This window comes from Choloepus didactylus, chromosome 3 (assembly GCF_015220235.1).
Source record: "Choloepus didactylus isolate mChoDid1 chromosome 3, mChoDid1.pri, whole genome shotgun sequence".
Taxonomy (NCBI): Eukaryota; Metazoa; Chordata; class Mammalia; order Pilosa; family Megalonychidae; genus Choloepus; species Choloepus didactylus.
In genome coordinates, this window is record NC_051309.1 from 111751945 (window position 1) to 111775420 (window position 23476).

Here is a 23476-nt window from a genome sequence, read left to right on the forward strand (position 1 = left end):
TTGACTGATGAGAGGAACAAGGGAGCAAAATTACCTTTGGACCACTAAATTGCATATTTGAAAGAGGTTAAAATGGGAAAATTTAGGTTGTATATATGTTACCAGAATCAAAATTAAAAAAAAAAAAAAACCATAGAACTGTGCAACATAAACAGTAACTCCTAATGTCAACCATGGACTACAGTTAGCAGTATAATTATAACAGTGTTTCATCCATTGTAACAAAAATAACACACTAATGGAAAGTGTTAATACTAGGAGGGGTATATGGGAACTCTATACTTTCTGCATAATTTTTCTGTAAACCGACAACTTCTCCAATAAACACAGTAAGTTTGGGTGGCAAAAAGGCAGCTTGATTTAAAACACATTGAATTTTAGGTACTTATAGAAATTCAAGAGCAAACTCATAGCAGTCCCCTCAAAAAACAGATCTAGAACTTGACAGACGGCAAAATGGGAAATTCAGCATTGAGAATCATCTCAGAAAGAGGTGTAACAGGCACCAAAATTGAGTAATTGTTGAAAGGCTGATGTCATTCCTGAGAAGTCAAGATTTATCTTAACCTGGAGTCCACTGACCCCCTAGACATCCATGAATAAAAACGTACTTCAGTATAATTAGCATCCTTTGTAACCCTATTTTGTGTTTTATGTATTTAAAACCATCTTTCTGAGACAAAGCTCCATAGAGCTCACCAGTATGAAAAAGGGGCCACAGCACAAAGAGCATAAGAATCCTTGGGTTAGAGGGAAGTGAGACTGGAGAAGGAGGTCAGTGAAACGATTGTCATGGGGCACCCAGGCTTGGCTGAGGTTGGAAACCACAAAGGTGAAGCAGTGACTGTCCACATGCATGTTGGATCATGTGATGGATGATCTTTGAAGAAGGCTCTCTTCCTAGAACTCATATTGCAGCTTAGAAAATGATTCTGTGACTTCTTGTTTCTTTTATGATGTTGTGACCTCTTCCACCAGTGGGTCAGATTTGTGGTACATTCTGTATACCTTTAGTTGTAGAACATTTTGCTGCAGATCATTTCCCCCAGTGTGAAATCTCATGCAAAATCCCAGTATAGAAAACCAATAGACTCTGGGTTAAATGCGTGTGGAGGGCCCTGCCCTCTTGGCCTTCCCCAGAGCCTCTCAACTCTCTTTACTTCCTTAACCAGGAGCTGCCTGGGGTCTTCTGATTGCTTCAGGTTCACACAAAACAATTTGAAAATCGCTGCTTTGTGGTAAACCATCTTCTTTAAAAGTAAATATAAAAGAGAAATATGGCAAATTCTCTTGGACATTCTGGAGAAAAAAACAAAAAGATTTCTTCCCCTGAAATATATCCTCAAAATAATGATAATGTTTGCCAACACAGAGAATCAATGTAAGAAAAAGAAAACCCAGGTTACCTGCATGTGTGTGAGCCCCAAATCATTCAAAGCTGAGCTTGGTTTCTAGGCTGCCTGCCTACCTTTCCTGGCGGTATCTGTGCATCAAGAGAGTATGATGTAGCAAGGACATGTTCATGCTGTTACTGTCATTGCTACTCCATCATAATCTAAACCTATTGCTAGGATTAGAGAATGGGGTCTCCTGAAAGCTCTGAATTCTACCTATATGCTTAAAGAATGTTGATTGCACAACACAAACAATGTAAGAACTATCTGTAAAAACAGCAAGGTTAGCATTTGAACTCCACAACAAAGAAATGCCAATATATGTGTGTTGTGATTGAGGCTTTGTGAGAGAAGAACTTTTTTACTGATAACAAATTACCTTATTCCATAAAACCTTCTGGGTTATAAAGTCACAAGATGATAGACCCAAGGAGAAGTGGCTGGTCAGAAAAGTAGCAGGCTGTTTAACATAAAAAACAAGTATAAGAAAATGAATCCAAATTATGCAATCCAGGGAATCAGTGTATGCATTTCTCAGAAGTCACTGAACACAGCTTCTAATACCTTCCATGCCCTGCATTCACTCTTTATTTTATTGCCTAATTGTATAGTCTTAATTACTTGTATCAATATGTAAGATTGTCTTATCCATTTATATGTCTACTTTCTGTGTCCTTTGACCCCTAATAGAAATAATCCCCTCAAAGGTATAGACTTGGTCCTTCTTGACCATTGCCGTGTCTCCAGGATCTAGAACAGTATATGACATTTAGCGGATGCTTATTAAGTATCTGTGGACTGATTATGGATTGACCAACTAAGTTGTCATCATCATCCAACAGGCTAGTTAGTAATATGTTGGGTGCCACCAAGGAGGACATTAGACATAGAATAAAACGTTCTCCTCTCATACAGAATCATCCAGCCCTGAACTCTGTATTCTCCCTGGTCATTGGCATTGTCCCTAATGAAAACTTCATGGTAATGGTTGGTCTAGGAGAGAACAATTAAAGTAGTGTTAATGCAAGGATGATTGGCAAGGGAAGAAGATAGTAGAAGAACTGCTATAAAAAGAGAAAGACCTAACTTTTCAGTCTGAAAAGACGGCTATTAAGAAGAATCAGGATCATAGTCTTTGAATTATGAAAGGTATGAAAGATACCCAGGCATCTTTACTGGTGAACTAGAACCTTTTGGAGAGAATAAGGTATATTTAAGGCTCATATGCAGCAAAAGGTGGTAGAGGCAAAAAGTTTATCTAAATTTGTGGAGTAAACCATTATCTAAAGTAATAGATTATGATAAGAAACAAAGATATTTTGGAGTATTCCCCAAAGAATGTCAGCCTAATGGAATAGAAAGCTCCCTAGACTTTGTTTCTGACTTTATGTCTGCCCCCATCTCAGACAAATCACTTAACCATCCTGGCTTCAGTTTCCTTTTCAGAAAAAGAAAAATGGCCACTTGAGTCCCTTCTAGAACAGGTTGATTTTCTACATCCCACAGTACCACTGTCAGTGGTTAGACCATGTGAATAAATGAACTCAGTGTGAAAATATCCATGTTTAATTGCGTGGAGATTCAGATTTTCATTTTATAAAGTTTGCCATGACATTTTCTGTTTCAGTTTCTTTCCATTGTAATCTTCCTGACTGTAGGATAGTTGATATTTTGAAAATTGGCTCTTAAAATTTCCCATTTTACAGTTCTTCATATCTCTGCTTTATAAGGCAAAGGGAGTACATAGAAAATACAAAATGGTCTCTTTGCTAGAAACCATGTCAGTAGACAGCATTTATTTCTGAAGATTAATAAGTTGTCTGCTTTCTCTTGCGTTTCATATTTCTGCAATGACTAATCTATGTGCGATCAATAGTTTGTAGGATCAGTACTGAGTATGGCTATTTAGTTATGGTACAAATGATAAGGAAAATTTATAAATCTGTTCAAAAATCTTTAATAGGGAAATTGGTGAAGTTTCTCCCCTTTGGGGTCACCTATTTCTAATGAAAACACATTTTTTTCAAAGTTGACTCATTTGGCTTTTTTCTTGTTAACGTGTCTGAACATGATCAGTATTTACAAGATTATTTTTTAAGTGTACTTTGTACCCTGTTTTCCTCTGATTCTTCTTTCAGCTGCACTAGATGATCCTGAGATAATTCGTAAACAACAGAGTAACAGCCCTTGCTCTAGCCCTGATATGACTGAAAGAACCATAGGATTAGAAATAAGTGGAGATCTTTCTGAAAATAAACAATGGCAAAAACTGACATTAAAGAATCAGCAGCAGGACAGTTGTTAAATATTGAGCTGCTGACTAAAGGAAAAAAACCACCACACTGAATATTTATTTAATTAAAAAAACGAACACTCCCTTCACTGTGCCCGAAAGAGGGAAGATAGAAATATGGTAGGAAAACCACAAATGAGATAAAAAGGAAAAGAAAGAAGAAACAAGAATGCAATAATAGACCACAGAGGCAGTGGCAGAACTCAGAAAGGGCAGTAGTGCTGATGAGAAGCATAGATAGTCTGAGAAGTGAAGAGAAATGACAGCAAAAGAAAAACAGAGTAACCACATGAGGAATGACAGAAGGAATATAAACAGCATGTAGACCTGGACAGTCAAAAGTCTCCAGGTCATCACGTGTTTTAGTCAAATGGAAGTCTTGGATTTACAGTCTGGTAGCTCATCATCACCAAAGGCTACAGATTCCTCTTTCGTTGTGTCTTTGGGATCCAACTCCATTCTTATTATCATGGTGACTATAAGAAATGGGCCTCATCACCTTATTCCATGCTGTCTTTGCCTCTCACTTTGACTCTACCTCCATCTGCTCTATGCACCAATGACAGACAAGTCTTCCTGAAATACCACTCTATACACATCATTCCCCCATTCAAAAACATTCAGGGGCTCTCCTGCCTGTAGGTTAAATCCCTTAGCTTCACATTCCAGGCACTCCACAATATAATCCCAATCAGTCCCATTCCTCAGAAATTCCTTATTCTAATCTTTCACTTCAGCTCAGCCACTGCTGTTCTTTTAAGCAGCCTGTGCACATTCTTTCCTTTGTTACTTTGTACCCGCTGTATCCCCTTCCCGGAGCATCCTCCCTCTTCTCCTCTTTATTTAAAGTTGATTCTGGGAATACTCCTCTGGGAAGCCTTTCTTGAATTTCCCAGCCACAGGCAGTTCCTAGAAGTCTTCCCCTCACGCCTAGAATGCTGGTTGGTTCCACAAATTTAACATATATAGCCTTATAATGCTATCTCTCCAAGTCTTTCCTCACAACCTTAAATATGTATTGAGGAGTCCTTGAAGCAAAGACATTATGTCAGGGTTCTCTTTATCCCCAGCAACTAGCTCATGGTAGGTACACAGTAAGGGTGGTGATTAGTAATAGTTGATTTGTGTGACCAAGTAAAAATCCCCAATAGTGTTTTCTAATTCATTATCGTCAGTATCTTACTCTTTGATATGCAATCTAGTCTTCCACTGATTTTAACAACACTGGGGACTTGAGAAACGGCTGCAGAGAAGGTTTGGGTGTGAACTGTTTCTGTGGTCTCTCTAACTCGTTCTCGGTATAGTTACTCCCTGGAATAAATGTAATGCTTCTTGAAATTTCACATCTCTTCCTCCTCGGGTGTTTTCTATTTCCCTTTATGATGCTTAAAAATATGTCAGAATCGATATTCTTTCTGCGGCTAGTAGCGTAGCCAAATCAATCTTGTCTCATATGGTTTCTCTTCCTTTTGGCCTATCTCTCTTTAAATACAGATAAAGAGGAAGTGCAGCGGAAAAGGCAGAAGCTCATGCCCAATTTTTCGGATAGTTTTGGTGGTGGTAGTGGTGCTGGAGCTGGAGGCGGAGGCATGTTCGGTAGTGGTGGTGGAGGAGGGGGTACTGGAAGTACGGGCCCAGGTAAGAATAAAGTCTATTTTTTCTAAAGCTTTTGCATATTTAAGAGGGGGGAGGATTTTCTTTTCCTAGGTTTATGAGCATTTCTGTGGGGTAAGTGGCTGTGGCATTTTTTAGCATGATATATTAAATCAATTAAAGTTTCCCTACAAATGCAGAATTTTTTTTTTTATTTTCAAAAGAAATTCATGCTCATTTTACAATATGCTGATAATACCCAAAATTGTAAGAAGAAAAAAGTCACCCAAGGCCAGTTATCTAAATAATGCTTCTATTAATATTTTGATATATTTCCCCTTTCCTTTTCTTCTTTTTCCTTTGGCGTAGTTGTCTTGGTGTTTTTGGTGACATTGAAAAGATCTGATTATATACTACATTATAGAAAGGTTGAAAATACAGAAAATCCTACCATCCAGAGTAAACCACTTCTAATTCTTCTCTGTATGTAAATCATGATACACACACACACACACACACACACACACACACACACACACACACATTATATATGTATTTTCCCAAGTATAACTGTGATCACGTTGTGCATAGTATTTCAATACATTTATTTGTATTAGCTATTTATTATCATTGCACCATGATTGTATATAGAGAGTTGTATAGGCTGCTTTTACCTAATGTGTTAACATAAACATTTCCCCATGGCATATAAACTTGACATAAGCATTATTTTAAATCTTTCATTTTTTATCAAGTGAACAACCATAGTATAACTTACCTGAGAATTGTTTCCTGTTTTCTATGTAAAATGTTTTACTGAACTCCCTGATCCATGTAGCTTTTCTTTTATTTCAGAATATTCTTGTAAATTAGATCATTTGAAGTTAAATTTCTATGTTAAAAGATGTGATTTCCACTGCCAGCTGCTTCCCCAAAGGGTTTTACCTGTTTATGCTTCCACCAGAAATTCATGAGAATGAACAGTTGTCGTCATTTTCCCATTTAGGAATCAGTTTATGTTCTGTGTTTGGTTTGGTTTAGTTTTTCCATCCAGAGATTATTACCTTGTCTTCTGTGCAGGCAATTCTGAGTTTGGGTGGAGACCATTCACTCTTAGCCTCTCCCCTTAGCACTCTTCCATGCTACCCCAAACCTGGGTCCCTGCCAGAGGTGCCTAAATGTAAACTTTGCCAACTTGGAATTCTGATCACCCCAGGATCCCCATAACTTACCAGAAGCACTGTTTGTAGGCACAGAGTTCTCCCATGACAAAGCCCATGCTCACATGAAGTAAAGACACTAAGCTTTACTGTGTCTTTGGAAAAAATCATCATGATGTCTCATGCATTTTATTTGCCATTTCAGGGTATGGCTTCCCCCCCTATGGATTTCCTACATATGGTGGAATCACTTTCCATCCTGGAACCACTAAATCCAATCCTGGAATGAAGCACGGTAATTAAGGATTTTTTTTGTTGTTTTTTTTTTAATACTGAGGAAGGAACAAGATTTAATTAATGCAAAAAAAATTTTTGTAATCATTACTTGTCACAACAGTATTATCATCCTGAAAAAATTGATGAATGCAAGTAAACTAAGATATTTTTCCAAAAAAATATTTCCTGTGAATGGCATAAGCTTTTTTCCAGATGCTTTGTTTATTTAGATATTTACTTTGTAAGTAGTATGAACTGGGGGTGGAGATGAGCATTAATAAGGGAACTTATATAGACTGGACTATTCAAACATTTAAAAAAATCACCAAACAGAACTATTCTCCCCCTTCTTGCTCAAAACTATGCTTTTGAAATCATTTTCAATATAGGGTTGGTGTTTTTCCCATCAAATGCATCCCCCAAGTAGCAGTTGTTACACTATGCATTCATAGTTTGTATTACATTCCCATTTATTGAATGCCTGTTTTATGCCAGGTGCTTTTACAGGTTTTAATTGTAATTTTCATGAGTGCTTTGTGAGTAAAATATCAGCTTCTCCATTTTATAGTTGGAGGGCACTAAGGTCCAAAAATGTTAATTCACTTCTGAATACACCTAGTTGTAAGTGGCAGAATCAAGTTTTGAACCAGGTCTTCCCATAAAACCTAGGTATTCTCCTAACACCTGTCAGATTACATGGTTAGACCCCAAAGAGCATGATTAGAAATGATGCTCTGGATATCTCACACACTGAGGAATGTGAAGTGAGACCACTTGTTTTCAACTTGCTTTGTTAATTAGCATAAGGGGGAAAAAAATAACAGCTGTGCTTTCAAGAACCTTAAAAAGTCCACTTTCCTGCCATTCAAAGCAGAGCTTTATTTTCATTTTTCTCCTTCACAAATAAACAGAATGAGATATAAATTTTTAGAAGTGAGAGTTTAAAAAAGCTCCAAATCATGTTACTTATGATTTGGCCATTTTAAAAAGAATTTTAAATCATTTTTTTTTCTTTCTCTTTGCAGTAAACTTGCCTCTTACCTTCATCTGACTTTCATTGAAACTGTGAATTATAACCTAATTAATAGATTTTACTAAGAAAAAGCTGATGTTTTTGCATTTACCCTAGGAACTGTAGACACCCCACCTAGAAATGACCATGAAAGTTGTGATGAAAATGATGACAGTGATGCTGTAACTCTTTCTGGGAAAGTAATTGAAACCACAGAGCAAGATAAGGCATCCAGCTTTGGGGATGATGAGGCAGCTCTGACCTATACAGTGGGAGGGAAGGAAGAGAATTGTAGGTTTCAGGGTAAGTGATCACCCAAATGATTACATGATATTGGTTGGGAGTGAAGGGGAACTCAGCTGTATTCTGGAAAGCTATTCCAGAAAATAGGATTACTGCCTGTTAATCTAAAGATGATATATCAATCCTAGTGCAACATGCCCTTAAAAATCCCAGTATTCTTTGTATGTCTTTTGAAGAACATGTGTCAGGTCATTTTAGTCACACTGGGATTTCCATTTCCCATTGTTATCTTTGAACATAAAGTACAGAAGTTTATATGCACATCCTCCAATCATAATCACACAGTTGCAGGGTATCATGAGAGAGAATGATTTGTACCACAGAGAATAGTTTCCATAACTCTAATAGTCACCCCTTCTAGAGTCTAACTTGATGGTCATATTAAAGTGGAACCTTGCCTGAAAATAGGAACTTTTCTTTTTACCCTGTCACATTCTTTGAAAAATTAGGATTTGGAGGGATCAGTGTATTTTTGAGTGTACTTTGAGCCAGTGCCCATTAGAACATATGTCATAATTCTGTGTCATCCTAAATCGTCCTCAGAAGACTTATAAGGAGAAAGATGGTACATATTTAGACTTGGCAGCCACTGTCAGTCTCTTCTGTTTATTCTTTATTATTCTAAACACCTCTTTTAATATGTACAAATGATGCTTAGCTAGTGGACCATGTACAGACAGCCCACTCACAGGGTTTGATCCTTGCACCATAATTTGCTAACACCTGATCTTGTGGAAGCAAATTTTACAAAAACACTAATGGCTCATGGAAAGTCTGCCTGACTGTCTGTGCCTGAGCTTGTGTTTTTTGACACTCTGCCTAATGAGCTCGTTGTTAAAGACTCCAATAAAGGATTATTTCATCAAATGATTGATTACCTAGAATTATGGAAAAATCCACCAACACTGTTTGGAGATTGCTTGTTTGCTCTTATAACAGCAGACCATTCTGAACTTCTCCTTCCTCCTTCCCCAACAAGCTGTATACAGACTTTCCAGATCAGTAACTATATTTATGAGTGAACTAGTGTCCATTTGTACTTTTTCTAGTGAACACAGTCCAGAAACACTGAAAGGAACATTTTCCACTATAAGGATGGGTGTCAAGGTTTGAGAACACTGATACTGATAGTTTTGTCCTCGAGCATGCCATACATTTAGAGCAAGTATAGGAAACTCAACTATGGTGTGGTCATTGCCTTGCAGATAATCTCTTTCTAGAGAAGGCTATGCAGCTTGCCAAGCGGCACGCCAATGCGCTCTTCGACTACGCGGTAACAGGAGATGTGAAGATGCTGCTGGCTGTCCAGCGCCATCTTACTGCTGTGCAGGATGAAAATGGGGACAGGTAAGGCATGACTCTTGCATGACAAGGGTTGCCTGGGGGTAAGGAAGAGAGGAAAGAGTTGTATGTATGCCTGCTAGAGATAAAAAGAAGTGTTCAGTTACTGAATCATGTAACTTGAACACCCTCAAGGAAAATAATATGTCAGTAAGTTTGAATAGCATAATTTGCTTCTCTGGTGTTATCTCTACCGCCTGTTAGACTCTGGAAGAGCTGGGAGTACTCATCTAAAAGTGTACCCTTCTGGGCAAAGAAAATAAGATGGGTGCAGGGAATGCTACTTTTTGAAAAGCCTTGCTGTATTTATCGGAATAACAACTGTTATCCCAACTGCTTATTTGTTATGATAGAGTACTCAAAAAAAAGGCCACTAAAAGCAGCAGCAGCAACAACAAAAATGACTCAGAGGCCATTGTCATTGTTTCCCAGTCACTGGTTCATTTTCGGCTGCCTCTGTCAATGGCCATCAGTCTGTGACTAAATCAGACTCCAACGACTGCTGCCACCCATGTGGTGTGGCCGTCTAAAATTCCAAACACCATGCCTTCCATGCTTGCTATTACTGCGATTATATTTGCAAAGCCACCTGGCTTCTTTCTAAAATGGTTCTCTTAATCCTTTCATTGTGACTTCTAAAATAATCTCAAAAGCTGGTAAAAATAACAAGAGGCAGCAGCTTTCAGATATAAGTCAAATGCCTTATCTAAAACCTTCCTAAAATAGTGTCAGCACTGAGAAATCCTTTTCTGTGAAAGAACTCTTGAGTGATGTTTTTTAAACATGAGTTTAAAAACTGAAACAAATGCTTTAGGAAAGTGCCAACCTCAGGGTTTCAAGCAGAGACCTTGGTTCTCATTCCTTGCAGTGTAACCAAGGATGTGGTATAACCACTGGCCTTGTTATACAGTAGAAGAGGAACCAATACAATCTTCTTGTTGTAGTGCCATGAAATTGCAGAATGTTTTTTCCAAGGTTAAATAATCCAGTTGGCATTCAGTGGCATCTGGCCACAAGACAAAGCAGCTAATCAAGATAGGACAGCAGTGTTTCAAGTGACATTTTTAGGGACCTGCTTAATTGATGAGCCTAAGAAAGGCAAGCACATATGAGTTAGAAGGTGACTGCTGGCGTTTGAAGGGAGGTTGCGGACAGGAGATATGGTGCATGTATTCAAGACATGTCCAAGGACCCTGTCCATATGTGGAGAGGCCAAGGTGTGGCCATTCTGCACAAATAGGCAATGAATACTTAAAGCCCCTTTTTGGGACCCCAGACATACACACAAGAAGGTTGTAAGCAGCTTGCCAAAGCTAGAGGCCCAAGCGGTGGGAATTGGGGAGCCAAAGAGGAGCCCTCATAGGAGTGTAGACAAGGGCAGCTTTTGGCCATTGCAGCCTAGGCCTCTTGTTTTCATTGAGCTTTTCATATTCAGCTAATAATCTGAATCCTGTGGCCATTAGTCATCACAGAAAATACAATAAAGAATAAAAATTAAAACTTCTGGTATTGGGGAAATTCCCATGAGAGTGTGAGGATTTGTGGGGGAGGGGAAATGTACTTCTGCTCTGAAATGCTGAAATGCACATGGAAATTTTTAAGCAGCTTTTGAAATATGACATTTTTTTTTTTGGTATGTGTGCATCATGCCTGCGTCAGACAGTTGGCACTTTTCAGAAGTCTTCTTCCAGCATCACATTTTAAGACACGATAGTGAAACCCTGAAATCATACATTTAAAAATATCTCTCAAGTAATAAATTCATAATTTAGTTTTTTTTCAGGCCCTCCTGTGACAATGTTAATCACAAATAAGGTGATCTGAATGAAGCGGCACCTAAATAACTAAGTTAGAGAAATGCTAGTTTGCACCTCAGATTCCAGATGTACTGCCACTGTGTGATACTTCAGGTGTGCTCAGCATCTCATTTTTTACATATTTTAAAGTAGTCATCCTCTTAGATGTTCATCTTCCTCTTAGATGTTCATCATCTTCCTCTTAGATGTTCATCATCCTCTTAGATGTTCATCCTAAGTAGGATAGCTTAAAGGATTAAGAGATGGCTTTGGAGCAAGATGGACCTGGGCTTGACTCCCAGCTTCACTACTTACTAGCTCAGTGCCCTTGGTTGAGTTCTATTATACCTGTAAGTCTCATTACTGTTATCCACCTTGTGGGATTAGTGTTGTAATAAATATGTTAAGTATTCTAGCATAATACCTGGTAATTAGAAGCACTCAACAAATAGGAGCCACTTTTATTGTTGTTCTTGTTGAGTTGTTTCAAATTAATTTAAAAAAAAATTTATAATTAAAAAATTATGGTTTTGGAAGCAATGCTTACACCTACATAAATATGTGTGTGTGAGGGGGTGTGTGGGTGTGTAAAACCTCATTAGTGTAAGCCCACTCGGTTCATTCCATCATTCTTATTTTAACACTTAAACTGTGTGTTAGGGCCCTAGCGCTGACTTAGGCATTGAACCTGCCCTGAAGAAAATCACAGGCCAGAGAGGGAGAAAGGCGTATAGCAAACCCGAGTTACATAACCCAGCAGTGAACAAAGTGCCTGGGAGCCACGAGACGGGGCACCTCACACTGCTTAGGAAGTCAGGAAAGTCTTCCCTGAGAATGTAGTTTGAACTGGGCTGTGAAGGATGGAGTTGGTGATGTCCAGGCAGAGAAGGAGCAAGATAGTTCCATGGGGGAGGGAATATAATCTCCCCCAAGTGGGGGAAATGTAATCACATTGCTTCTTCAGAAGTTGTTCAAGAGGTTTCTATCATTAGTTAAAATTCTGCTTCCATTCTCCACTCTTGGTATCTAGGAAGATCTTTTAAAACCTCCACACCTGTATTTTCGAAGGAGGGTGGCAGGGGTAGGGGATGTAACTAAATTGTTCTGGGCATTATCTGTATGTCAGGGAAAGTAAGGAAAAAGCAAGGAAAGAAAATTCCCTGAAACCAAAGCACAGAGGCAGAGCTGAGATTTGAACTTACTTCTCTGGCCTGGAAGCCTGAGTGCCTTTTCTCTTCAAGGGGTCAAAAATAGAAGCTCCCAGAGACCAGACAGACACTCTAAATGAATGTAGGAGCCTTGGGTAGACAGTTGGGAGGAAAGGAGCCTATGGAGAGAGCATGACCCACCTCAGAATCAAAACATTTTAATGCCAAATAAAGCTAAGTATGCAGGCCAGTTTCAGTCTGCAAGTCCAGCCACATCTTAAGTATCATTTTTTCGTACTTTAGTTGATTAGAGTCTATATTTTCATTCCAGTGTCTTACACTTAGCAGTCATCCATCTTCATGCTCAGCTTGTGAGGGATCTGCTAGAAGTTACATGTGGTTTGATTTCTGATGACATCATCAACATGAGAAATGACCTCTACCAGGTAAGTAGATATCTCAAGGAGGAAACAAAAAGAAAATCCATAACTTTTGTTTGTTTGTTTCTATGTGTGTGTTATTTTTCGTAATGTTAATATTAACAATAGCAGAACTATTTAGGTAAGATCCTAAAAGCCCATTAGTTGGGATTGTTATTTTGTGAATTGGGGTCTTTTTTAATGTATGGGTGAACAATTATTTAATAGCAATCACTCCACAATCACTCCACAACAGTTATTTAATAGTATCCTCCTGGGGGAAGGCAATCTTTAGAAATTATTCAAACAGCTGATCCATTTTAGAGGCAGAAACTAGAGTAAAATGGCATATCAGTCAAGAAAAATAAAATTGAAAAAATTAAGTTTGAAAAGACAGTAATTTTCAAGAATTTTGAACACTCTGAAATACACTTTCACAATATACAAATTAAATGTTTATGAAATAATGAGTGCTGAAATCAGAATACAGAAAAGTGGAAAGTTTGCTGGAGGAAGAAAAGGTATCTTTCAAAAACAGAAAGACAGCTCAAAGTGAGGGAACTAGGTAACACCAAGGAAGTTTGCAAACCAGGTTTAAATAGCAATTAGATGAACAGAAAAGCAACTTAATCTCTTTCAAAGGGGTCTGCAGACACTTTCAAAAAGACAGGTCAGCTGGAGACCCAGTGAGACCACCTGAGGAGCACATCCAGACTTTTGGGGTGAGAAAAGGAGGATTGAAACTGCAGGGACAGAACTCTGGGTGTTTGGAGCGGGGAGACCATGGCTGGCCTTTCTAGAAGTCCAAGAACTGCAAGAAGCAGGTAGCAGAGATGGGATTCTGCTTTCTAGAGTTGCGCGCACTTCCCTCCCCTGGCTGCTCTCCCACCTTGCTACATTTCCTCCTGCCCCGTCCATCTTCGGCTTGAATCTCTGGTCATGCCCCATCCCCGTCTCTGCTTTCCATCCTTCCCCTTCCTTTCATTAAACCCAAAGTGTCTTCCTAGTCCTCCATGTTTAGGTGTGCTGGGATCCCTGATTCAAGCTTATTTCTCACTTGTGACCTCCAAAAATATGAACAACGATCATGTATAATTATTTATGTAGTAAAAGTATCTGTTCCAGTTCTCAATTTTTAAAGCAGAGGATATGAATCATTTTTATTTCCTCAAAGCAGAAGTGCTAAATGTTTACATGTAGCTCTCAATAGATTTTTATCTGAGAATAGGTGTTTCCTGATAGGGGAAAATAACAGTTTCCCATTTGATGTAATGTATTGGACTTCTTCTGACTGTTGTTCTTTATGTCAAAGGAAAAATGAAGTTGGAGATCCTTCGCTAACTTATAAAATAACTGGAATGAGGTCTGATTTTAGATTTACATTTAAGGAATGTCTTCTTCAAACTTTCATATCATTTTGGGGGGTTGTTGGTATTGGAAAATGGTTTGGCCCATAAAACTGGATTCCTTCAAACTTTTGATTTCATTGTTCCTTTTAATCATCACAAATATACAAATAACACTAGGAATGGGAAGTTATAGCTTCTCAATCCTCCTTTTAAGACTGCTTAATCTTTAAAGCAATTCAAGGAATTACTTGTTTTTCTGTTTATAAATATGCTCTGCAAAGGACACAGCCCAGCAGGATTAGTAGTTGTGATTTATTATGAGCTAAACTCCTTACTGCAACATTTGGTTACATATCCTGAGACTCTACTGTGCTAGAGACTAAAAACCTGAAACCACCACCACTGACACTGGTGCCCCTTCTGATTTGTGGCTGTCAGGAAAATACAAGTCCAGTTTTTTCCCCTCTTAATCTCCACTCTTGTTAATTGGCAAAAGGCCGGATCCTCCAGTATGCCTTCTGGTTATCAGACACACAACTTCGATGCGAGCATTGGAAACCGCTAAGATTTTCACTCTTGTTAACCTGTTGTTAAGGTTCTTTTGTAACAATTCTTGGTGGGAAATCACACAGTTCTGTCAGTAATGTGGGTTTATTCGACAATTATCTTAAACAGTCTCCCCAAACACCTTTCACTAATCTTATTACATTTCCCTGGTCGTCTGTCATGATCAAATTCTCTCCCCACCTACCCACACACCTCCTCTAGACATACATTTAAAAAAAAAAAAAGGTGCATAGAGTTCATATTTTTCTGAAAATATTTTTGTCTGTTTTCTTTTACCCTCATTTTCCTCTCCTGTTCCCTTTCCTCCATGACAGACAATCATTCCAGAGTTTTGATATGTATTCTTTTACTCACATGTATCTCTTTAAAATGTTAATGGAGTTTTTGTGTATTTTTAATTTTTCCTTTATGTTTTAAATTATTATAAACATAATATATATTCATAGTTTTTTAAATGATACAGAAGGATATACATTAAAAAATCAAAGATACCCTTCCTGGCAACGTACAAATCCCTCAACTCCGTGTACTAATATAACCATTTTTATTTGGGGGATTTTTCCAGGTATTAGCTACATATACATATAGACTTTAAATATATAGCTATTTTAATATGGTCTCACACATAATCCACATTGTGCAATACGTACTATCTCTGCTCTGCATTAACCATTTTTTAAATACTTAATTTGACATAATTATAGATTCATAAGCAGTTACAAAAAAAGTACAAGGAGGTCCCAATGGGGAAATAGTTTATCTTGCGCAACTATTACAGTATCAAAACCAGGAAACTGGCATTGGTATAATCCACTGAGCTTATTTAGATTTCACCAGTTTTCCCTGCACTCTTTTGTGTGTGTCTGTGTAAATACAGAAATGGCATTGTGCTAGACATCACCATATTTCTGCACTCAGAGCTTACAGAGTTTTTCCCTGCTACTGTGTGTACAACTAGTTCATTGTTTTCACTGCTGAAGAGAATCCCATAATGAGCATCTTCCACATATAACTTACACATTCCCCACTAGTGGACACAACCTGCTTCTCCCTCCCCACCTCACCATGTCCACCTGTGGATTTGGGTCAGAATTTCACTCAGTTATATATGCAGGAGTTGGGTTGCTGGGACATTTGTATACTTGGCTCTCCAGAATGGCTACATAAGTCCACACACCCACCAGCATAGCCTGAAGACCCCTGGATCCCTACACTGTATCATTAATATATAATCCTGGGGTTTAAGATTTAGATGCCAGAAATACCATACACAACCTTTGGTGGGACCATGGGAAACAACTTTAACATAAAACCACCTCTGACTCAAGATAAAAGAATTTGTATGATAGGAAAAAAATATGTTAAAACTACAGATAATTCCTAATTTCTGAATGGTCTAATATCTGAAAATTTCAGATCTTCTTTTTTCTAATTCCATTCTCTTTTTCCTGCTTCCCCCAACATGTGTGCTCCAAATAGCATTTCAGAAAATGCAGATTAGTAAACAGAGCCTTTATTTATTCATTTGTTTTTTGAGAGGAGGGCTCTTGGCTGTAGCATCTCAAGTTTTGAGGACATTGTTCCATTTCAAATCAGGATTATTGTCTTGGAAAAGGAAAGAAATAAGGGAGAGTGACAGCTTGGCAAAAGTCCTCTGTTGTTTCTGCTATATTAAGTAATTGAGTAATTGAGCCCTAGATGCCTGGACGTCTTTCATCCTGCCAGATCCCGTATGCTGTGTTCACCCTACATGCGCCAGGAGATCGGCGGACTGCCTGCTGTCACTGCCATGGCCCGTAACTGCCCAATGAGAGGGAAGGTTTCAGCGAACAGTCACTAGACAAGCTGGGTTTCACAGCTGGGCTTCTGCTGAAGATAGACTTCTTTGTATAATAATATATTGCTGTTCTCCATCTATGACCTAGGTTCTTTGAAAGATACTTTCATGATTTTGTTTGCCTTGCTCGTTTTTGAAGACACACATCTCATTCACATTCCCTGAAGTACCGCTTTGTGGGCAGGAAAGTCAGATGGACTATTTAGGCAACTGTTAGGTGTCAGCTACCCAACTCTTTTGCTCATCTGAGCCCCCCTAGTGGGATAGTTGTGTTGTCTTGATTATGACATTTAGAATTCTATGACACCTTTGACAAAGTGAGAGAAGGAAAGTTATATTGATCTGTCTCATGGAGTATGTCAGTGGAACAATATTCCTTAATTTAGCAGATTTATTTCCCATGTGAATAGAAAACGACAGCACCTTTCATTGGTTTCTATTTATAAGTTGTAAGTACAAAAATAATCCTAACTATTGAAGGGCTAAATTTAGTTCGGCGTACATATTTCATTAGCATATGGTATGAAAGAGGAATAACTCGTTTTTAAAGGTCAGGAGTTAATCTGGGAATAGGAATTGGCCCTGCAATATGACTCCACCCATTGCAGTGACAGCCACCAAGGGATAAGTGTATACAGCTGACCAGAGTGTCTCCTGCCCTTTCTCCGCTGTCCCCAGACTCCTCTACACTTGGCAGTCATCACCAAGCAGGAAGATGTGGTGGAGGACTTGCTGAGGGCTGGAGCTGACCCAAGCCTTCTGGACCGCTTGGGTAATTCTGTTTTGCACTTAGCTGCCAAAGAAGGACATGATGGAATTCTCAACATCTTACTCAAGCACAAAAAGGCAGCACTACTAATCAACCAGCCCAACGGGGAAGGTAAGAGACAATCACATGTCAGGGTAGATGCTCCATCAACTTGCTAAACAAGCAACTCCTAAGTAGCTGATCTATACCCGAAAGTGCTTTCCTTGGCTACCTGGAGTTCATCATGTCTTGGGGGCATTTCTGTTGCTCACCATAGCTAACTCCTTTTAAGACGATTTGAAATAGTTCATCCATCGAGGGGAAAAAGCAGAAGTCTGAGCAAATACCAGTCTTAAAGTGTATAAAGCATCATTTATTCAGAGAATGTTTGTTTGCTTTCCGTATCTCCTGAGGACACAGTAGGAGACTGGATTTAAATGCCGCACTGTGGAGTTACAGTGCCTGTAAAGAATATCTTGAGTAGAGTCTCTTTCAGCTCTGGAAGCAGGATAGACTGGACCATAGTTTGCTGTTTTCTTCAGCTTCCCTGAGGGCTGTCTTGTGAGCAGCCTGCGCACCCCCATGACCGATGCTGTGCTTTGGCCGCAGGTCTGAACGCCATTCACCTCGCCATGCTGAGCAACAGCATGCCGTGCCTGCGGCTGCTGATGGCTGCCGGGGCCAACGTCAATGCCCAAGAGCAGAAGTCTGGGCGCACAGCACTGCACCTGGCTGTGGAGCATGACAACATCTCCTTGGCTGGCTGCCTGCTCCTGGAGGTGACGGATGCACTTGTTTGTCTTTGCATTAAATTCCCAAGGGGGCTTTAGCAAAGTCTTTTCAAAGACTGATGTCAATAATAACACTTTGCCTACATTCGGCTCTATTTATTTAACATCCCTAAAGGCTTCAGAGTAGCAGCTACAGGCATTTTCCTTCCCACCATCTCTAACAAGGAAGCCAGCCCAAAACAGCAACTGGGCTGGTAATAGGACCCGAGGGACCCTGAAGACAGACAGAGGTGGGGACAAAGGGCAAAGGAACCTTCCACCATACCTTGTCTGTGTTTGCTGGATTTAGGGTGATGCTCATGTAGACAGTACGACCTATGACGGAACTACACCCCTGCACATAGCAGCTGGGAGAGGATCCGCAAGGCTGGCAGCTCTTCTCAAAGCAGCAGGTAAGACAGTCTGGCAATCATTGATGGAAAATATCATCAGGAACACAAACCCAACTCCAAGCAAGATGTAGGGCAGCCATGTCACCTTCTTTACACCACAACCCTGCAGCTGAAAGGCCTGGGTAAATAAAAATTGGAAGGCAAATCACATTTTAACCACCTTCAGGAAGACATTTAGACAAGTAATTCTGGGCTCCACCCTAACAGTCTTGTTACTTTTTAATCTCTAATTCATCTGCTTGTTCTGGGTTTTGGTTGTTTTGGTTGACTACAGTGGCAAGGGCTCTCCTTAGAGATGGATTTAACTCTGCGTAGAAAGAATTCTTGGCAGTACCAAAGTCTCTGATCAAGTCCAAAATCTCCAGAAGAAAGAGTTTATTGGTATAGGAAATAATTTAAAGACATCCATTTGCAATAAAACAAAAGGTTGAAGTTGAAGTCATAGGCAGGGGCAAATGAGCTGCATATTGAGCACTCCTCTGTGCAAGGCCCTGGAGTAGGAATTCCTGACATTTACTGACTTTACTATGTACTAGGCACTCTGCTAGGCACTTAATGGACACTGTCTTATTTAGATCACAGGATAACCCTTTGAAACCAGTATCTTAATTATCATGTCCATTTTGTAGCTGAGAAAACAGACTGGAGAGATGACTGGGGCCCAGTCCTTGGGTCCTATAGTGGTCAGAGCTATGAATGAGACCCCACCAGTTGGAACTTCTATCTACTTTGTTTCTCCTCCCTACTATAGTCTCTGATTGGCAGATATTATTCTATTTAATCCTCATTAAAACCCTGTGAAGTATAGAAAATATGTTATTCCTGCTTATCTTTGAATCCCCAGTGACTTGCGTATTTTGAACCTTAAGAAAGGTTTAATGAAATTGGAATCTCAATTCAATATGTTGGCTTGCCCTGACATATCTGGTTTACTTTGGAGAATATAGAAAAATTTTTTGAAAGATAAGTCCTTCATAAATTCAAGAAAGCAGTTTTAAAATGCTGTCTGAAAAAAAAAAAAAAAGAATCCAGAAAGATGCTGAAACTTTTCCTTTGGGAGTACCACACTGCATTTTTCTGACAAGTAAAATCATATCCCAAATAAACAGCAGCCTTTCTTTTCTCCTTTGTCAAATTGAACCTTTTCTTGAACAAGAGACTCTGATTGCGGTGTGTATGAATAGTTTTGGAAGTCACTGGTTGTAATTAAGAAATACCTTCAGACAAAGAAGCTATAACCCTTCCAAAAAATGCTTTCTCTTGGGTTCTCCAGAATCCCATGAAAGGAATAGCAAGTAACAGTCTTTGCAATATACAGATGAGGAAACTCATATGAAAAACCTAGTTCTACGTTCAAAGTGATGAAGATCACTTTTGAGGAACAGACATGGTTCAGCTCTTCCAGTCTTCTGTCCTATAAGTTGCTCATTTCATTTCTGTACTCTTTTCCTGGTCAGGTTACACTTAATGCCTCATAGATCAGGCAAGGCCTGGTAGAGTGAAATAACAAAATGACCCCTAGACCCTTCATTGACCATCATTAGTCCTCTCCTGTTGCTGAAGTTAGCACAAATCAAATGTTCTCCAAGCAGCATAGAAACAAGTCCCTCTTCCCAAAAGGATATGCTGACCTTACTACTGCATATTTGACATCAAGCTAAACACTCTCTCATAAAAATAGTCTCTAAACCTTTGGGAAGTAACTCTAGCTCTAATCTCTCAGTTACTTTAGATATTTTCTTGCTAGAGGCAAAAGAACAGACTAAATCTCCCAAGATCCAGCAGCCCCCAATGTTTTAATAACTACACATCCTTGCAGAAGATTTTTTATTTCAAGATCAAGGCCCTGGCAGTGTTGTACCCAGGAATAAAACTGAACATGTTGTCAACAAACATCAAGCATCTTTGCTCTCCTTAGTGAGCAAGAGAAGAAGCTGAGAAATGCACATTGACAAGCATAAATTTGAACATTTTGGACAAGGATCCTGAGTGAGGGTGCACCCTAGTTTCTGTAAAATGCTTTCCACGAGTCCTCAGATTAAACACACATCGTTCACTTAAAGAATAGCCTGGAGGGCTAAATGTGAAATTCCAAGCATTCATAGTCTTTTGTTTTTTATTGTGTCCTTGGATATCTAGTGTATCACAGAACACCTTTATAGTCAAAATAAATTAGAATTTAAAGTAAGTTTTCTGAATATTTCAGTAGAGACATGTTTTATATATTGAAAACTATCCAGGTAATTGCCTTTAGCAGCTACTATACTTTGCCTTTGAACTCTGACCCCTGCAGGCAGTGGAAATTGGCAAGATCTGGGTTTACCTAATGCTGTGTAACTTGACTTCTCAGGCGCAGATCCTCTGATAGAGAACTTTGAGCCTCTGTATGACCTGGATGACTCTTGGGAAAAAGAGGGAGAGGATGAAGGAGTCGTGCCTGGAACCACCCCTCTAGATATGGCCACCAACTGGCAGGTGAGTGATGCTATAGTCCATTGGATGACTGCTCCCAAGATGGCCAAAGGTTCCAGCATGAAGAACAGATGGTTTTCCTGGTTCTTTATTCCCAGAAGAGCATGCTTTTTACTTCTGTTTTTCAGAAAGTCTGCTTATCAAGAGCCATATTTATCCTAAAAACCTATCCACAAAAATCTAGGTCAGCTGAGTTCTGAGTGTTAAAGTGGATGCCTCGCCAGATCAGTTAAGATTTGAGAGAGGATTAGAAAAAAGAGAACACAAAATTCACATAAGAGTTATCCATTCTCAGTTTGCACCAGAATTGTTACTATCTCAATTTTCGAAGCTAGGATAAACGTTATGGCTTGCTTAGAATTTAGCCAGGTGATTTCTGAACATAAAAAGAAACTGGGAACTCCTCTGAGGATTTCAATAAATATAAACAAAATAAATAGATTTAAAGCTTCCCTCAAAACACTGAGATCTGAAGGTGAAAAAATAAAAAGTTACTAGGTCTTCCCCGCCCAGAGAGAGGAGCCAGAGGGAGGAGGTGGACAGCACACAGATCTCCCACACAACAAAATCTGTTTTCTTAGGGGCAAGTGCTCCACATCTAAAAATTGTTTCCTTGCCTTCTTGGAACTCTTTTGCATTGAGCCAAGGGACCCTGGTGGAGATCACGTGGTTCCCCAGAGGGCCTCACCACAGAAAGATAACCCACTTCAGTGACCCCGTCTTGTCCTTTCACAGTCAGCCAGCAACAGAGCAACCTCAGAGAACACCAGAAAGGTCTCCAGCGCTGTGGCTAAATTTCTCACTTAGAGATTTTGTTTGTGTTTTTTGTTGGCTTTTTTTTTTTGACCTAAGACTTTTCTAACCCCTCGTTTAAAATGTAAATAATGCTAGAAGGTAACACCAAGCCTTGTGAGCATGTATACATACATACAGGTTTATAAAATTCATTCTCATAAGCTTTTTACTCATAAGCCTTTTGCTAAGGAAGACAAGACAAGTGAAGGAACACCATCTCACAGCTTGGCGTAAGCTCAGCCCTAGCCTTAGCTCTCTGAGATCAAGGGCTCTCTGAAAAAGAAGTGGCTGCAGTTGCCTTTGTCTCCCAAAAAAAGTCTTGACTCTGACCCTCCGTGAGGTTGGTTCTGGTTCTCCTGCCCATCTCAGGCAGCTCCTGTGGAGCACAACCTCCTGGCTGGCCCCAGAACCCCCAAAGCTATGCTACACTCCACTTTTCTATTAGATCTCCCTGGAGGTCTGATTAATGTGTAATGTTTTCCCATGTTTTTCTCCCTAACAGGTATTTGACATATTAAATGGGAAACCGTATGATAAATCAGAGTTTACATCTGACGATTTACTGGCACAAGGTGGGTTGTGGTAGAACCAGATTCTCTTAACCAGCTTTATTTCCCACTGTCATTTAAAGGGGGTTGGGGGAACCAGTACAAGCCAGGATCCAGGATTTACTGTGAAAGGCACTTTGCTTATTTCAGAATCAAAATATTCTGGAGGTATACAGAAAAGAATATCCCATTTTAATCTACTAAAAATACATAATAACATTACTCAGCTGGGCTTCTGCTGACATTCAAGTAAAGTAGCTTGATTGCTTCCATGGGGAGGTGCATGTGGGTGGGGGTGGTGGTGTGGGAGAGAAAGCATCATAGCAGTGATCAGTCCATTCAGAGTGTCTCCGCTGGGTTAGGACAGCCATGTTCTTCTTCATTTCCTGCAGGTGACATGAAACAGCTGACAGAAGATGCAAAGCTGCAGCTCTACAAGTTGCTAGAAATTCCTGATCCAGACAAAAACTGGGCTACTCTGGCACAGAAACTAGGTCTTGGGATACTTAATAATGCCTTCCGACTGAGTCCCGCCCCATCTAAAACTCTTATGGACAACTACGAGGTAACACATCACCTTGCACATTTGACTATTTGTATTTGACTTTACTCTGTTAACATCACTGGCTGGGGCATGATCCCTTCCCCTCTCCCTTAACTCTGAGGAAGAAAACCAGTCTTTGGCCAAGGTCTGGCAGGAAGACCCAGACCAGGAAAGAAGCCCACCTTCCTGAGGACCTTATTTTCAAATACCTTGAGATTTGCCCAGGGAGTCTGAGAAATTCTACTTAGAGGGTCAGGATTGTCACAGAACTTTGATCTCCTGAACAATCAGGACAGACTGTAGTCAGCGTGCCTATCTTCTTGTCCCCAAGAACATGCCTTGATCGCATGTGAGAACATGGAATCATCTTCTGTGAGGGGGCTCCCAGCAGAGCCATTCCCTGGTGAGGCATTTGTTTCTAAAAATAAAAGGTAGAAAAACATGAGGTGAAATTAATTTCTTTTGAAAATTTCATTGTTAGCTCTTGCTTCTAAGTAGTGTCCAGAGCTTCAGCTTGTACAAGTATACTGCATAAACTTCACTTTGGTAGAGTTTCACTGCCTCAGCACTTTCCTCTTGCTCTCACTCTGTGTGTGTGTTTTCACTGTAAACTGCTTCTCTGTGATTTCCTGAATAGTCTTTGAGCTTACAGGAAACTTGATTCAAATACTGTGTGTTTTTAGCCACTCCTCTCTCTG

General features: G+C 39.5%; 1 protein-coding gene across 3 annotated transcripts in view; it reads left to right on the top strand.

The window, feature by feature from the left end:
- NFKB1 (nuclear factor kappa B subunit 1) overlaps positions 1–23476 on the top strand; it is a 120291-nt gene that overhangs the window by 93161 nt on the left and 3654 nt on the right. For 2 of the 3 annotated variants that reach the window (XM_037830346.1, XM_037830345.1), the window contains exons 12-22: positions 5182–5325; positions 6646–6735; positions 7846–8031; positions 9237–9378; positions 12648–12762; positions 17167–17368; positions 17846–18015; positions 18317–18419; positions 20770–20894; positions 22189–22258; positions 22627–22799. In XM_037830346.1, the coding sequence (XP_037686274.1) occupies positions 5182–5325; positions 6646–6735; positions 7846–8031; positions 9237–9378; positions 12648–12762; positions 17167–17368; positions 17846–18015; positions 18317–18419; positions 20770–20894; positions 22189–22258; positions 22627–22799 (1520 nt within the window). The remainder of the gene's footprint in view (positions 1–5181; positions 5326–6645; positions 6736–7845; positions 8032–9236; positions 9379–12647; positions 12763–17166; positions 17369–17845; positions 18016–18316; positions 18420–20769; positions 20895–22188; positions 22259–22626; positions 22800–23476) is intronic. The other variant, XM_037830347.1, reaches the window with a different exon arrangement.